Source organism: Danio rerio, chromosome 3 (genome assembly GCF_052040795.2).
Source record: "Danio rerio strain M-AB ecotype USA chromosome 3, GRCz13ab, whole genome shotgun sequence".
Taxonomy (NCBI): domain Eukaryota; kingdom Metazoa; phylum Chordata; class Actinopteri; order Cypriniformes; family Danionidae; genus Danio; species Danio rerio.
In genome coordinates, this window is record NC_141023.1 from 9,824,566 (window position 1) to 9,842,584 (window position 18,019).

General features: G+C 34.0%; 2 protein-coding genes and 1 long non-coding RNA gene across 13 annotated transcripts in view; 1 reads left to right on the forward strand and 2 right to left on the reverse strand.

The window, feature by feature from the left end:
• LOC563995 (uncharacterized) overlaps positions 1-1,162 on the reverse strand; it is a 74,788-nt gene extending 73,626 nt beyond the window's left edge. For 2 of the 7 annotated variants that reach the window (XR_015480389.1, XM_087243910.1), the window contains exons 1-2: positions 1,125-1,162; positions 898-956 (exon numbers count right to left, since the gene is read on the reverse strand). Coding sequence is in view for 4 of the 7 variants with exons in the window: in XM_087243910.1 (XP_087100036.1) it covers positions 898-949 (52 nt within the window). In the remaining 3 variants the exon portion in view is untranslated. Of the gene's footprint in view, positions 1-897 lie in introns of all 7 variants that reach the window. The other 5 variants (XR_015480388.1, XM_087243908.1, XR_015480390.1 and 2 more) reach the window with 3 other exon arrangements.
• LOC141381140 (uncharacterized) overlaps positions 1-18,019 on the forward strand; it is a 686,936-nt gene that overhangs the window by 263,878 nt on the left and 405,039 nt on the right. The gene's annotated exons all lie outside the window — the stretch shown is intronic.
• LOC564237 (uncharacterized) overlaps positions 2,591-18,019 on the reverse strand; it is a 130,319-nt gene continuing 114,890 nt past the window's right edge. For 3 of the 5 annotated variants that reach the window (XR_015480387.1, XM_087243899.1, XM_087243903.1), the window contains 6 exons: positions 15,065-15,093; positions 14,380-14,436; positions 4,229-4,322; positions 3,858-3,970; positions 3,570-3,660; positions 2,591-3,042 (listed from right to left, as the gene is read on the reverse strand). Coding sequence is in view for 4 of the 5 variants with exons in the window: in XM_087243899.1 (XP_087100025.1) it covers positions 2,993-3,042; positions 3,570-3,660; positions 3,858-3,970; positions 4,229-4,322; positions 14,380-14,436; positions 15,065-15,093 (434 nt within the window). In the remaining variant the exon portion in view is untranslated. Of the gene's footprint in view, positions 3,043-3,569; positions 3,661-3,857; positions 3,971-4,228; positions 4,323-11,710; positions 11,783-14,379; positions 14,437-15,064; positions 15,094-18,019 lie in introns of all 5 variants that reach the window. The other 2 variants (XM_087243898.1, XM_087243902.1) reach the window with 1 other exon arrangement.

Here is an 18,019-nt window from a genome sequence, read left to right on the forward strand (position 1 = left end):
TCATTACTGTATATAAAATCATATATAATATATATATATAATAATATATAACATTTAGAGATAAGTACAGTTGATTTGAATATTTTATCTCAAATGGTGTGAGAGTTTAATTTATTAGGAGATTTACAGTGTATTTGAATTAATAAAAATATGGATTCATTACAGTATATGAAATCAACAAAGCATTACTGTGAAAAACAAAGCTTGTGCATATTAGAGAATAATATTCCGACACTTTTAGAGTTGATTTAAATATTTTATCTCAAAAAGTGTCAGAGTTAAATTGAATTTTGCAATTTTTACATTAAAATATATTGAAAAAATATTATAAAACAAATAGAGTGCTAAATCTTGTGCAACATGCAGGATGTTTTTCTGAATATTCTGCTACTAGTTTTAATGTATAATTCCATACGGGTGAATTGTTTAATTCATTCTTATGGTGATTTTTTTTTTTTAATCGAGAAATTAAGGCTTGTGCAACATAAAGGGCACATATTTATGCCTGTCTGACCTATTTTTGGCCGAAAGTATAGTAGGAACAAAGAGTTTAATTGATTTGAAAATCGAATGTCTAATGAATGTCAAAAATCAAACTAACCGCGGTCTGATAACATTGTATTTACTATGATGTAGGCTATTGTATGTATTGTACTGTAAGTGTGTATCGTAGCCTACTGTTATTTATTTATTTTTTAATATTGTTAAACTTGTTACAACTTTTTGCCCAGGGTACAGATATAAATTAGCTTTATAGCTAACTCTGGCACAACATATCACGTTGTACATTGTCCCTGTATAAATAAATAAAAATAACTTCGACCAAAGTTGGAACATTGTTAGAACTGATTTTATCTGAGTGTGTGTAAAAGAGGAGTACCAAAATAGGTAACATACCATCAGCGATCATCAGAAGCACAGACATCCAAACACAGTCGGGTGGATGCATCTTCAAACTGCCTTTGCAATATATAACAAAATCATCCTATATTCTTAACTTATAAATTAGCAAAGATCGTTGTTTCGACGACGTATCTTTTTAATGTCCGTAGATCAAATTTACTTTCACTTGTACGTTGCTTTTACTTTTAATTTGAGGCTAACTAGCAGTGACTGACACCTACCTCTCTCTGCTGGTGCAAATGAAGACATTAGCCTACACGCAGTTAAAGGGATAGTTCACCCCAAATGTATCATTACAGGTCTCCAGATGCAGAACACCTTTTTTCTTCAGTGCAGTGCAATATTAAAGACGATTATTCACATGGACGTTGCTAGGCCTATTTTAGGGTGCTGTAGCCACCCTTAAACATTTGCGAGCTCATAAACTGTACACTAAATAATTGCCTCAGTCCCCATTAAATTTGAAAAGAAAATGGCGGCAGAACTCGGCTCCTCCCACTCTGTTTTTCATTTGATCAGCAAACCACAGCCGTGGACAGTGAGAGAACGAGGTGTGTGTTTATTGATTAATTGTTTTAATATCTGCTTATTTGCAGTTCTTTGAGATAAGCTTGTATCACCTGTATGTCAGGGAGGAGCAGTCGGGTTTTCTCTGCATTCACCTCATCAGCACAGCTGAAATTTAACTCTTAACAAACATTTTGCTATTTTTATTTCAAAATGAACTAATATTAAACACTTTACAGTTCGTGTGGCATTAATACCATACAGTCTTGCACAGAAATGATTAAACACAGTGACAGAAGCATTTAGAGAATGTACTCGTTATAAATGTCACTGAGTCACTGACAGAGATAGAAGCATCTCTGAGATTAGATGAGAACAAAAAAAATGCACTTGGATATAGAAAGTAGTTTTTACTACAGTAAACAGGTGGGTTGAGCCTATTTGGCAAACTCAGAGCTTAAATGGCTGTGCCTGTCCATGTAATACAGTGGAATACTAGTATACAACCCTACTATATTGAACATTTTAAGTGTATTACTATTAAATTACTACTTAAAAATGTAATACAGTATTGGGCTTTATACCTTATATGGAGCTGAGCCCCCCTCAAAAGGAAAGTCCTAAAATCGCCCCTGATTATTCATATAATGGCAGTGAGTTTTTCTAATTGAAAAGAAATAAGTCTGAATCAATAACCTTGGTTTCTTATGATACACTGAGGTCTTATTAGCTGAAACGATCGGCCCGTGTTAGAAATTGAACATTATTTTAAATATTATTTAATCCATGTGCAGCCTCGTCAAACACATATCCGCCATTTGCAAATGAAGTCAGTTTGTAATCCTATCTCTCCTATGAGGAAAGGGCTATATCAGGGTCATGGGTGTGTCTTCAGAGTGCAAAGAAACGGTGACGAAAACTTTCTTACCATGTATCTAATGGATTGTTAAACAGTAGGCTATATGGTAATACTGTGTATTATAGAAATATAAAAATAGCAAACACTTTTAACTCCATTACAAATGTAAAACTGTTATGTCTTTTTCTTCATCTTGTTACACAATGCTTTATTCAATTTCCACATGATAAAGAAAGATTGAAGCTGCCTTCTGGAGAATTAAATATCAATTTCAGTGGTTCTGATAGTTAAGTGACCCAGAACAGATTCTTGATCCATCAGTTTAAGCAATACGAATGTTGTGGTCACTTTATTTCGATACAAGTAGAAAAATAAAAATAAATTCTGGCAAAAATTATTTTGTCTGCAATATCTCTGCAAAACTTTTTTGGAGCTGTACTTACACACTATATATTTGCTGTATACAAAAACAAACAAAATCTAACACCAACACCTTAAACGTATACAGTAGAAAACCATATGCATAACAAATACATTTAGTTACTTAGTTAACACTTTATTTGTGCGCTAGGGGCAGTTCAATTCATGGTGCATTCAAGTGATCTACAGTAAAAAAAACAACACTGAAGTTTGTTTGATCAGAGTTCCTGAGTGTTTGAGTAAGCATTCAATGTTGGATGAAGAGCCTTTTCTCTTGAATCCAGCTGAATCATTTGTCCTGATTCAGTCGAGGTTTGATCCACTGGCTGGACTTTCATCAGATCCTGCTGCATCTGGGTTCAAAATAATACAGATGTTTTAAACTATTATCATTATTCTGCATTATTATGAAAAAATGTGCAGTACTTCTATAAGCAACCTTTTGTGTGTGTGTGTGTGTTAACTTCAAAATCTTAGATCAATAAAACCAACTAAAAATAATTGGTTCTGGTTTGACCAGGTGACTGAAAACCAGGTTTGTTGTAAAACCAAGCATCACTCCATCCTTCTTTGTTACACACGATTGCCTGCTTGTAGCTACACAAATCAAAGCAAGCAAGCAAACAAACAAACAAACAAAGGTACTTTTTTATAATGACAAATAATTAAACCATTTCAACCTAGATTTCGGTGTAAATCTACAGGAGTTCAGACTTTGACTTGTATTATATAATGCAATTATATACTATATTCTTGAGTTTCTTTTATTATAATCCATTAAACTGTCATTTGTATGGATTTTATTTGTATGGGCTTAAGGCCAAAACTACTTGACCAACACAGCTGATGACAAACATGTCCAGTTTCACTATTGCCTTACCTTCTGAAGAGACAGCAATTTCTTTTACATTAGTTGGTTGAAATAGTCCTATTTGATTATTTTTCTTTCCCATCCACCAACTATTTTCATCCTACAAGACAAACAGAATGAACAACATTTATTTGCATTAGAATAGAAACAGAATATTGTTGCAAGTTTAACATCAAATTTGAAAACAAACATTTCTGACTCTCTCTATGACAGATTTAAAATTGAATGAACCATTTTGTTAATGTTTAAACAGATGATAGATTAAAAGAAGTAAAAAGTAAAACACTGAATAAATACCTTTGCAAGAATCTCTATGGTTTCTCCCTTAACTAGCTTCAGCTTGTCGTCTTCTTCAGGAGTGTAGTCACACAACACCACACATTTCCACATCTCTTTCTTTGGTTTCATCACTGCAGCAATGAAGTAAAAGTGGAAAACCATGCAGACTTATTAATGATTTGTGGGAATGGATTTTAAAAGAACTTTGCTGTTTTTTTTCCAGACTACACTGAGAAAGCGTAGCTAAATCTCTGTCAGCATTCATGACAAATAAATAAACACAATGTTAGATAAGAAGGTTTTTTTTATCGTTGATTTTTTTTTATGTGTTGATAATGTTCATGTTTCTACTGAATCAGGCTGATTATCCTCTGTCACATCACTCTTACCAGACTCTAGATCTTCAGCATGCAGTAAAGGACTTGTTTCTTCGGGCTTCTGGTTTAATCCACTGGCTGGAGTTCCATCAGATTCTTCTGCATTCTGGGTTCAGGATAAGAAGTACGCTATAAATTCTTAAACATTTTCAGTAATTGTAGACAATAATCTGATATGGCAGCAGCTTTTCCAGCAAATGACCAAATTTAAACTACAAAACTTGTTTTTGGTTTTCATTACGAAAAGTTTTTTCATGTCGAATGTTTACATTTTTTTATTTCTTTTGGAGAAATCGACTCTGTTGATGAAAATAATATTTGCAGGATTAAAAATCAAATGTAGGTATCAGCATGTACTGTAGTGCCTGATTGAAATCAGCAAAGGGATAATGCCCACTGCAAAATTCTGTAGTATACACACTACACCAAATAAAATTAAGGCAGTGTTGAAGTTAATGAGATGATTAATTGAATATTTAGGTGATGATTATTAGTGATAAACAACAGATGCTTTAACAAGCAGAATCACTCAAAGATGATAAGGAAAGAAATAAAGAGAAGAGACAAACAGAAAAACTGCTAAAACTGATTCCCATCACAGCCTTAGATTAGGTCAAATAAATAAGACATTCATTTATTCTTAACTCTGAGGTTTAAACAATCTCACAATCTGAATTGCCATCTTTAATTATAAGAATTCTAGTAGTATGAGATTGTAATGATTACCACGATGCATCGCTTCACTTTATTTATAAATAATTATGGGAAAATAAACAGACAATTTAATGCTTTAAAATCTTGGCAGAATTTTATACTCTTAAACACATCAGATGGAAGCTGTGTTTTACTGCATTTAACTTTTGCACATGTCTGAGTATCAGCTTTCACAGCACTGCAATATCACTAAAACAACAAAATCACCAAGACACCTTTATTTTCTTTACAGTATATTACAAGATTAGACTTTCAGTAATAGAATTTTAAAAAATCAGTAATAGAATTTAAAAAAATACTTTCTTTCTGTGTATTTTTAACATGCATTTTAAATATCAAAAACACATGGTTTCTCTATTTTAACTAGGATTTATTAATGCTTTGTTTTTTTCTGCTAGTACAGTTGAAAGCAGAAGTTTACATACACTCTAAAAAAAAGAACATAACTATTTTTTTAAATGTCTAATGGTAAGTTGTCCTAAATGTTTACTATTTTAGGTCCGTTAGGATTACCTAAATGATTTACATTTGCTAAATGCTAGAAAAATGAGAGAATTTTTTTTTTAGAGATTTTTTTTATTAATTTCTAGACAGTCAAAAGTTTATATGCATTTCCTTGATATTTTTTTAACTTTGCTTTTAAACTGTATAACTTTGTTCAAATGTTTTGGGTATCCTTCTACAAGCTTCTCACAATAGTTTGCAGGAGTTTTGGCCCATTCCTCTCAACAGAATTGGTGTAACTGACTCATATTTGTTGTCTTGTTCACACAAGATTTTTCAACAATGCCCACAAATTTTCTATAGGATTAGGATCCGGGCTTTGTGATGGCCACTCCAAAACATTAACTCTGTTGTCCTTAAAGCACATTTGAACTGATTTGGCAGTATGCTTAGGGTCATGGTCTGTTTGGAAGCCCCATTTGTGGCCAAGTTTAAATTTCCTGGCTGATGTCTTGAGATGTTGCTTCAGTATTTCTACATAATGTTCTTTCTTCATGATGCCATCTATGCTGTGAAGTGGACCAGTCCCTCCTGCACAGGCCCCGCGCTACGGGGGGCCAAAGAGGGGCATTGCCCCCTCAGAAAGAAGTTTTTAAAATATATGACATAGCAATTAAATTATGAAAATTGTGAAATTAAAGCTAGGCCTAGTCCAGAGATCTGATCCCCGCGTCAGGTCAGGTGAATAAGCCCGTAAATAGCCTTTAAAATGCGCACACTGCGATGGAGGCGCACTAAACTCACAAGGGAGAAAAGTGGGTGACATGAGACGAGCAGCTTAATTCATTAGTACATGTTTTGGTTAACTAATTCTTTAAACACAACACAGTAGGCTACACTATAAATAATATTTTAATTTATTCATTAATATTATTACAATTAAGCTAAAATTGACAAAACGCAGAATCCTTTTTTGCTTTCATTTTGACATTAAGTGCACTTTTACAGTTGTGTAGAGAAACATCCCATTATGCACCAGCAGTCAAGGTATAACACTTAATAAATGCCTTTTGCGTTTAAAGATGATCGGCCTCAGAATGTTATATTCTCAGAATGTTCTCTGTAGGTTATTTGTTGGTATTATTTTCGTAACACAGAACCTTCCCAGAACGTCCCCTCTAGGTTTTATTTAGGGTTTTTTTCATAACCTTGAGAGAACCTTCCCAGAACGTTCCCTCTAGGTTTTATTTGGGGTTTTTTTCATAACCTTGAGAGAACCTTCCCAGAATGTTCCCTGTAGGTTAATTTTGGGATTTATTTTATAACCAAAAGAGAACTTTCTCAGAACGTTGCCTATAGGTTATTTGTTGTTTTTTTTTCATAACATATAGAAAACCTCCTCAGAACGTTCTGTGTAGGTTATTTTCATGTTTTATTTTATAACCAAGAGAACCTTCCCAGAATGTTCCCTGTACGTTATTTCTGTTTTATTTTCATAACCTAGAGAGAGCCTTCCCAGATCGCTTTTATTATAGTACACACAAACACCCATGTGTGTTTTTAAATAATTATTATTTATTTATTTTTTGTTTCTGGACTTTGGATCTGTAATATAATTTGATGATTTATTATTTTATTTAAAAATATTTAGTAATGTCATTTAGATATAATAATTTATATGCGTCGTCAACGTCCTGTCACTCACACGCCAACTCCAGCTTCATGATGTCGTCGGCCAGCTGCGCTAATCAGGTAGGTTTATCAGTTGTTAATTTGTTTAATTACTACTTTACAAAATGTTTACAGCTAAAAAAGTGTAAAACTGTGAAATTTTATAAGGACTTTGAAAATATTGTTTAATTTGTTAATTTGCCTCTGTACTCTGTTTTTTATTTTATTTTATTTATTTATTTACTTTTGTACTTGATGTCATCCATTGTTAAGATTAATATGTTTGTATTGTTAAAACACAATAAAAAAAATAAAAAAAATAAAAAAAGGTTTATCAGTTGTTTTTTGATTTCGTTATTTACGACTTTTTCAAAATCCTTGTGAATTTGTTTCATAAACCTAAATTATAATACCGAATGTAAAGGTTAATGAGACTTTTAATCACATTGTACGGTACTTGCTATTTAAAAGCAAACGGTAATTTATAACGGTCAACTCGTTACGTTAGCCACTTCAGAGTCCGTTTTCTGAGGCTATATTATCTTCTACAACCACACAAATCTATTAACCTAAACCATTTTACAGTCATAATGGTGTTAGTTTGATTTATTGTTGAACTACTCTTTAACCAAACTTTCGAGGTGGCCATATATGCTGGTATATTTTAGAATGGCAACGTGATTACAGTAATGTTATCTGTAACGTTATCAATAAACGCACTGACATTTAACCAAATTCGCTCAGATATTCAGAAGTATTTACAAAGGCTAAACAGATAATATTAGGACGTAATTAACATCATCTCTTTTTGTAGGCAAAGTCTAGGCTTTTGTGACAAGCTGGGAGAAGAGAGACTCATTGGCCTTGTATGTAAAGGTTTGACACACACACACACACACACACACACACACACACACACACACACACACACACACACACACACACGTGAATTTATGGTTTATAAGAAACCTTCATAGACATAATTATTTCTAATGTACAGATTATATATTATATCCTGTAAACCCAACCAAGTAATGTCATAATTATATTAAAGTTCATTTAAATAATGGAAAGAAATGTTAAAATCTTGTTTTTATATTGACTTAAAAAGTCTCTCTGAATGCATTACTCTCCTTATCATCGTGTGCATTGTCAGATATCATTGCACGTTCTCAAATGTTTAGGAGTATACCACAAATAAAAGCTGAATCAGCTGATGAAGATCTCCAGTGTTACAACAATCTGCCAGGTACAGTAGTGTGTTACAGCAAATCCCTGCAAGATAGCGTAGCATGAGCTTTCAAGTTTGAGAAACCCTTCGATATTGATTAGCCAGTAATCACTGTTGGATTATTAAACCTTTTTTAAAACAGTATTTTTTTTCTTCATTTCCATGGCTCTTGGTAAGCTAGTTGAAGCACATTTCCGAATTTTTCATTGTCAATTTTAGTCAGTAATAATAATTTGTTTTGGGTCAATTTTTCATTTTCACAATCAGTGCACAGCCCCGGAGTCGGATTGACCTCCTCCAGACCCAAACATGTGGGTTATGTACAATATTTAAATCATATTTATTAATCTTTTCTTTTTTTCACTTCTAGATAAACAAAGATCCATCCAGGCACAGGTTGCTGCATTTTTTTGATGTACATACAGGTACTTTTTACACTGATGTTCATAAACATATTTAATATAAGAATAACTTGTATTTAAATCTAATTAAATGATTAGTTCATAAAATTTTTTAGATTACGCTATTAATTTCTCATCTTTGTTTCATTCCAAACATTTGTTCATCTTTAGAACACAAATTATGATATTTTAGATTAAATCTAAGAGCTCTCTCATCCTCCATAGACAGCAAGGTTCCAGTTTCAAAATCCAGAAAAGGAACCCAAACAAATCCTCAGACAATATGCCTTCAGTGGTTCAATCAAAATATTATGAAGCTATGAGAATACGTTTATGCACACATAAAACAAGAATAATAACTTTATTGAACAGATTCTTCTCCTTTACTTAATAATATTCAGTTTGAACCACTGAAGGCATACAGTCTGTTTTAAGAGTTTTTTATTGCCTTTTCTGGACTTTTGAGTGTCTCTGAACCCTTGCTGTCTATGGATGAGGGAGTCTCAGATTTAATTTAAAATAACATAATTTGTTCAGAATATTAACAAAGGTCTTGGGGGTTGGGACAGCATTAGGTTGAGTAATTATTAACAAATATTTTTTAATTTTTTTTTTAGGTGAACTAATGTAATAATGCAACAATTTAAAGTAATTCATATTTTCTTAAATTGTTTAATGCGAAAATTTAATATTTATTTTTGTAATTAGGCTGGCTTGTGTAGCAAGCCAGACTACTGTTATCCTATTTTTCTTCTGAGACTAAAAAACAAAACGCATTTCCTCCTAGAGCTTTCGAGTTTTGACCACCAAACTTACACCAGACCTCCAAACTGGTCTGACTCGGGTTGCTATATCTTTTCCGCCGACTTTTGGTTTTCGGGGAAACGTCCCGGGACCTTCGGAAAAATCCCATTGACTTAACATTGGACCAAACTTTGTGACCTCATAACTTCGCATCAGAATGTCACACAGACTTCTAACTAGGCTCATTTAACTCAGACTACCTAACTGCCAATAACTGATGAGCATTTAACTTTCTGGCCACGCCCTAGCAACCACTTTTGGGACCCTAGAAACTGTCCCATAGACTTCCACTGCAAAAGATTGTCATTGACTTTACATTGGATCAAACTTTGTGAGCTCATAACTCTGCATCAGACTGTCCTACAGACTAATGACTGAGCTCATTTAACTCCTAGTCTAGCCAGCAGTCAATCACTGATGGCCTTTAAACTTTCTAGCCACTCCCTAACATACCGCACCCTAGCAACTGTCCCATAGACTGCCATTATAGAGGCCCAGATTGATATCGTCATGCTGCAGACATGGGGTTGTTTTTTACTGTTTATACTGGCAAGAAGCTTTGATACATCATCAGTTCAAGCTGTCAATCATCTCCATAGCAACAAAACAAACAAACCTAGCAACGATTTAACAGCAGCTGTATCTCAGCATCAGAACATTGTAGAAAAGCGGGGGTTGGCTTGTTTGACTCATGCTAGCACACCATACATCCTGTATGGTTCACATGCTAGCAATGACTAGCAACATGCTAATAATGATTAGCTTAGTATTTCAACATGCTAGAAATGCTTACTGAACATTAAGGAAAATCTATAGAACACCGCTTTATCTATCTATCTATCTATCTATCTATCTATCTATCTATCTATCTATCTATCTATCTATCTATCTATCTATCTATCTATCTATCTATCTATCTATCTATCTATCTATCTATCTATCTATCTATCTATCTATCTATCTATTTATTTATCTATCTATCTATTATCTTTTAAAAACTGTTTAAACCAGGGGTCACCAATCTCGGTCCTGGAGGGCCAGTGTCCCTGCAGAGTTTAGCTCCAACTTGCCTCAACATACTGCCTGGTTGTTTCAAGTTTACCTTGTAAAACCTTGATTAGCTTGTTCAGGTGTGTTTGATTAGGGTTGGAGCTAAAATGACCTAGTTTTAAACTGGTTTAAAACCCCTGGTTTAAACTAATAAACTAATACCAACATGCTTTCACAAGCCAGCCTCAAAGTTTGTCTCGACGAACTTTAATAATCTAGTTTATATTAGACTTACATTTACATTTTACATTGTTAAATTTTTGGGGATATCTAGATAACAATAAAATTATTTATCTGACATCACAAGAAAATAGAAAAAGAAAAAAAAAGACAACATTGCACAGCCTCAGTGTTTCAAATAACCTGTTGAATTTTCACATCTGTGATCCATTAGGCAAAACACAATGCAGTTTCATGATTCAGTAGTACCGGTAAAATTGCTAATAAAAATTAAATTATATTACTTGTACATTGTGTTTTGTTTTCAGACATAATTATTAATACAATAAAGGGATTTCACAAGAACATAAATGGTGATGAGTGGAAACAAGAGTTAGTGATAAACATTACCTACAGTGCTCATCATAATTGAGTACAGCCCATTCTGAAAATGAATTTCTATCCATTTCTCAGTGAATATGAGTAATGTATTTTGGTGCATTTAAACAAAACAGATTTATTAAACAGATATATTCATTTAAATAATATTTTAGTCACATCTTTAGAAATAGAAAGATAATAGAATTAAATTCAAGCAACATATGTGAAAAAAATACAAACTACAAAATTGTAGAATGTTTCGTTTCTCTTGAATTTTGCTCTTTTTAAATGTTTTATTTAATATTTTTCTATAACATAAATTTGGGTGTACTAATTTTGTACCATTATCATAAGTTATTTTGTTCGATAAGCCCCTGATTTGGCTTCAGTACTGACTAATCTAATGTGTATGCACAAATATAATGATAGATTTGTGATTGGTGTACTTGTATATGCTGAACACAGTATGTTGATTGTGCACTTAAGAACTTAAGTGCACTTCTACACTCTCTCTTTGTCATTTAATTTAAGTATGTGATTGTTTGACTCTTTAATGCAAACAAGAAGACCGTTCTTCCAGCTGCTGTCAAAATGAATAATTGTTGTTTTTTACTGACATTTGTTTTACAGATGAACTACCTGGGGAAGCAATCCTTGGAGCTTCTGTGCACAAAACATGAAGACAGTTCCTTCAGAATGACATTTTGGTGCCTACAGCGTAAAATGGAAAAATTAGCAAGAAATCTGAGAGTTGAGAAGCATTCAACTAAGTTGCCAGTTTAAAGGTGGTGATCACTGTGGTTCATCGGTTAGAATGCAGGAGTCTGGTTTAGTGAACTTCGGTTGCTTTATTCCACATTGGTAAATAAAAATGTGATTTGTTCATAACACGCACAAATCCACCAAACATCGATAGTTAGCAACATTCAACTTCAATGCCAGTTGCTTCACTCAGACTGTATTGTTCTCTCACATGCACATCTTTGAAAGGCATATGTGATTAGCAGTCCGTTAGCGACCTCTACTGGACAGATTTGTGTAATGCTTTGTAACACTGAGCTTTGTAACATCTTTATATTTGTAACATCTTCTCTCTCTATATATTTTTTATTGCCTAATAATAATTGACATACATTAAACCAAAGCCAAAAGTTTTCTAACTACTTGGAACAGTTGACTGAGGAAGCTATTTTTAGTGGGTTTAAAGTAAGTCCCACACAATTTTAAACATTGTAAACGGACAATGCAGATAAATTTCCAATATTAGATTTAATAAACATTTCATGACATCAAGTGGTGACTTGTTTTCCACAATTGTTCTTATGTTTTTAGAAGGTTTCTCCAACTCTTTTATTACATTAAAGTTTATAGTATTACATTTAAAATATTTGCTAATCAATTTTGTTGCTTAAAATGTCTTATTTATATGTATTTTTTTTCTGCAAAATTCCGCAAATTATTTGAATAATTGACCAGTCATGGGATCTATTATTAGTGTAATTCACTATATTTGAAATATTTGTTGTTTAAAATGTCTTATTTATAAATGTATTGTTCTGCAAATGCATATTTTTAAATGTAATTAACTAGTGATGGATCATACTTTTATGAATATTTATCACTTGAAACATGCATGCATTTATTTTGTTTAAAATATTTATTTATCTGTAAATGCTGATAATTATAATAATTTACCAGATATGGATCATATTGTTATTTATTACATTTTAAACATTTGAAAATCAATGTTGTTTAAAATATGTATTTTTTGTATAAATATAAAGTTTTCCAGGTGCTACTATTTTAATAATTTACCAGTTATGAATCATACAACATTTGCAAATACATTGAGTATTTTTGTTGTTTAAAATGTCATATAGTTCTGCAAATTATTCTAAGAATTGTCCAGTTGTGCATCATATTGTTCATGTAATTTATAGATTTGCAATTCAGTTTTGTATTTTGTTGTTTAAAATCTTTCTATTTCATGTAGATATAAACTATTTATATAATGTATCATTTATGGTTCATATTTGCGTTTTCTGAACAATAAACAAGGAAAAAGTTATTTCTTTGGTCTGATTATTTGTGTTTAAGGGAACTTTCTGGGGACGTTGTGCTAACGTCCCGGGAACGTTCTGCAAACCGGCAGGGAACATCTAGGGAACATTCTGCAAACCCGCAGAGGACGTCCCGGGAATGTTCCGCGAACCTGCAGGGAACATTCTGCAAACCCGCAGGGGACGTCCTGGAAACGTTCTGAGAACCCGCAGGGAACATTGTGTTGACGTCAAAAAAACTTTCCCGGCTAACTAACAGGGAACGTTAGGGTGTTTGTTGTGGGGACGTTCCCAGGACGTTCTGGAAACCTTTGGGGAACGTTCCGAGAACGTCCTGGGAACGTTATGTGTTTGCTTGAAATAAAACGGAAATAAATAAGGAGAATAACAAATGATTTAAAGCACTCATTTGGCACTTAAGCCATGATCCATCTGCATTAATAAGCGTTATCGTTGCATTTCCATCATTAATAAAATCAGTAAAGGCAGTAATGCAAAGCAATAATAAATGTGAATAAATAGGCTAAATGAAAGGAACAAGAGAGACCAAAATTAGTCACCAGGTCTAGTGCAGTTCAATCTAAGTTCCATTAGACCACAGGACATGTCTTCAAAATTAATCTTTTCCCCAGTGTAATTTAGAAAATTAATCAGGCTTTTTTTTGTTGACTCTGGCTTGTTGATTTTCCCATGTTGTCACACAAGGAAGCAGTGTTTTTGAGGTTTTTCCTTCAATACTATTCTATATTCAATACTATTCTATTCCAAATAACTCAAATGTTGTCAATTAGCCAATCAGAAACTTCCAAAACCTTGACACTATAATCTGAGCTTTTTCAAAGGCAGAATAATCTTATTGTAAACTTGACTTTTAATAAAAGTTATAACAATTTCTCAAAAAAAAAAAAAAAAATCTCTCTCTCATTATTGTGCTATTAAGCAGAAGAGAAACAAATTTAATAATCCTAATTTACCTAAAAGAGAAAAAGTTTAGTCACATTAACATCTGACTTTTAAAAAAAAAAAGTTATGTGCCTTTTTTTTTACAGTGTGTAAACTTCTGGTTTCAACTGTATGTGCCATAACTACACTCGGAAAAACAGTCTCTCTCATTCTCTGTCTAGATTTACTCATTAGTTTCTCCAAAACCAGAACTGAGAAACCTTGAGAAACCTCTGCTTTTGACTAACATCATGAGTAGGTTTTCATAATATTTCAGATAAACAAATCAATAATTTTGTTACTAACCTGAATGTCCTGATTCTGTGATCCAGCAGCTGGAGTTTGACAAGATCTCACTGCCTTCTGCGTTCACAAAAACACAGTTACATTTACAGCAGTGGTTTTCAGTCCTGGTCCTATTTGGGGACTCGCACTCGCACTACACATTTTATTTGTCTCTCATATCTGACAAACACAGTGAAGTGCACTTCTTTCCTCATTATCTGAATCATGTGTGTTAAACTAAAGAGACATAACAAATGTCCCAAATACCAGAAGAGAAGACTGCATATTTACACAACAGTCTGTTGTTGGACAGCTATTGAAAAGTGAACTCTGTGCTATAACTCAAGCTTAACATTTACTGTACATTATGACATGAATGCAGCTATTGACGCATCTATGCTGGTTCACATAGAGATGCTCAAACTACAGTATTATACATTTACGGTTTACTTTAAAAATGTAAAAATACACAAAAAAGAAATTTAAAGCATGAGAAATTAATACTTTAGTCATAAAGCATGATAACTTTAAAGCACCCTGTGTTATTAAAGATTTTGGTTTGAGATAATAGTTCATCATAAGCGAAACAAGAATTCAAGTAAAAAGAGCCATGTGATTCAGCATCCACACTAATACATCAAAACTGCAGAACATAACATGAACTAAGACATTAATTAATTACAATCACATTAAATATGATACTAACCTGACATGACTGCAGCCACGTTTTGATCCCTGTGAGATGAGAGACAAAAAGGGATTTCAGGATTATATTTTCCAAAATAAAACAAGTAAGATTGTATAATAAACTTCACATAGTTAGCTTTACTATTTAGTAATATTTCTAGAGAAACAGAAAAAAACTTTTTCTTTGACATCTGTTAAATTAAGTAGCAATCAAAGCTTAAGTAATAATCAAAGTAGTAAACAAAGTAATTCAGCTTTAAAACAAGATGGTAAAAAATATGGTCAATAGTAGGGCTGTATAATATATTGTTTCAGCATCGACATCGCAATGTGCACATCCGCAATAGTCACACTGCAAAGATCTGCAATGTTGAGTCTGAATTATAGTTGAGCAGGAGCTACAGAATTGTATGTCATCACTGTATTTATATGGAATTTATCTGATTCATACAAAAAAAAAAATGTTTTTCTTACTTTTTCAAGTCCAAATATCTACATTTCACAGCAAAAACAACATTATTTAATTTACGCCAGTGGCACATAATTTAGCTTGTTTTAAGGAAAAACTGTTAATTTTCACTTATTTCTTTAGGTGGGGAAAACTAAACAATATTTTTACTTGATCTAAGAATTTTTGAGATTTGGACAAGAAACGAGACAAAACACAGGAAGAAATCATGTTTTTGCATTGTGATAATTTAATTTCTGTACCCGAATACTGTTAGAGTCATCCTGTTAAACTGTATTCATCACAATATTTATTGCAGGAAAATAAATTATCACAATAAGGTAGCTTTTTTTGTATTGATCTTAGTAGCTGAATGTATGTCAAAATGACCATTCATTTAGTGTAATGACAGCCCTTTGCAGTTTTGGAACAGGCTTCTGTCCTGTTTTCCAGCCCTGCTCAAGTTGATCACATACCTGTCCTGCAAAAATGACAAATTGCCCCCTGCAACAGTGATAATGAACATCTCTTCTAAGCAGTATCAAATGTGATTATAAAAAAGAGATACAAAAGGCTAAAATGTTTTTCTTGAATAAAAATCCCACATGAAGTAGTGAAATTGTCAGAAATTGCACAATTTCTTGCTGGCCTACCTGTTCTTAAATCCACATTTATATACGGTATTATACAGTATATGTTTTTTTTTCTACCGCTCATTTTGATCTTTCGTTGGCTATATAATTTCTTTAAATCACCAATGTTACTAGTGATTTGTTTGCTTTATGTATTTTTGTAAATTATTTATTTGTAAGAAAGTGGGAAATATAATGTACTTATTGATTCATTAATTTTCTTTTTGGCTTAGTCCTTTTATTAATCAGGGGTTGCTACAGCAGAATGAACAGCAAACTTATAACAAACCAGCATATGTTTCATGCAGTGGATGCCCTTCCAATTGCAACCCATCACTGGGAAACATCCATACACAAACCAATTCAGCTTACCCAGTTCACCTGTACCACATGTTTTTGGACTGTGGGGGAAACTGGAGCACCCGGAGGAAACCCACACAAACGCAGGGAGAACATGCAAACTCCACACAGAAACGCCAACTGACCCAGCCGAGGCTCGAACCAGCAACCTTCTTGCTGTGAAGCGAACGTGCTACCCACTGCGCCACAGTGCAGCACATATAATGTACTAATAAACTTTATTTAGTAGTTTAAAGTTGTCTACACAGTAAATTATTTGGGAAAAAATACTTTCCTAGTTTTCTTCTGTTTTAAGACCAGTCGGTCAGTGTTTTTTGCTTTTTGTTGTTGTTCAGAATGATTGATCATTCATCATTATGGGTAATGATTAATAATCATTTATAAAACAACTGAAGTCTCTTTAGGGAGTCATCATGACTTTAAAGAACTTGTAGAACGTTCGAGGTTACAGAAGTAACCCTTCGTTCCCCGAGGAGGGGAACAGAAGTGCTATACAGTGGATTTGATTTTGAAAATCCATGTATGGGAGGATTCGGTTTAGAAGCCGCTTGTCTGAAACAGTACATTGAAAGAGTGCTCCACTGCCAATTATCCCAGCATATAAGCACACCTGGAGCGAGCAAACGCCATCCGTTTAAGCTGAAGAGACTTTCAAACAGCTAAGGGACAGTCATTATGGCGACAGAGTATAGCACTTCCGTTTCCCTCCTCAAGGAACGAAGGGTTACTTCTGTAACCTCGAACGTTCCCCTTCGGTTGGGGAACTTCAGTGCCATACAGTGGATTTGATTTTGAAAATCCACTTATGGGAGAACTACGGAAAGCGCCATAATGACTGCACCTTACCAACACCCCTGATGAGGGGATAGTCAAGCAAGCGTGACGCACCCATATCATGGGAGGCGTGGTCCTCCAACGTGTCCCTGGCCCTAATTTATCCTACTTCAACAGAAGTTTTATGGATTAGATATATTTTTTGTGAAGTCGTGAGCGTCTAGATAATTCTAGGAAATACGACAGTACGTTGGGAAGCGTGCAATCCCGATAGGGAGGACGCTGCGGAGGCCATCCGCTACCCAAGGGGGGGAGATAAGATGTCAGAATTTACATATGGACTAGCCCTAAGAAGGGGGAGTACGCATAGAAAAACAAGTGGTTAGCGAAGAGGGAAGACACAGGTCCACCCGGGGGGGGGGACTTAACCGTGGCAGAATAAGCATATGGGATCGCCTAGTGGGGATCACGCATAGCAGGCACCTATACCCAAAACGCGGGCAGACTGGGGACTTTACTGACAGATAAAAAGGTGCACGTACCTCCGTGTTTGGGAGAATGGCGCAGCAAGCGTGTTTCAACACCCTACCGAGTTGTTTCCTCAATCACCAAAGGGTTACCTAATACCCTTGAGGAAACCGGCTCCACTCGCAGATTGTAAAACCTTGCAAATGTGTTGGGTGTCGCCCAGCCCGCAGCTCTACAAATGTCTTTTAGAGATGCGCAGCGTGCACGCGCCAAAAAGGATGCAATGCTCCGA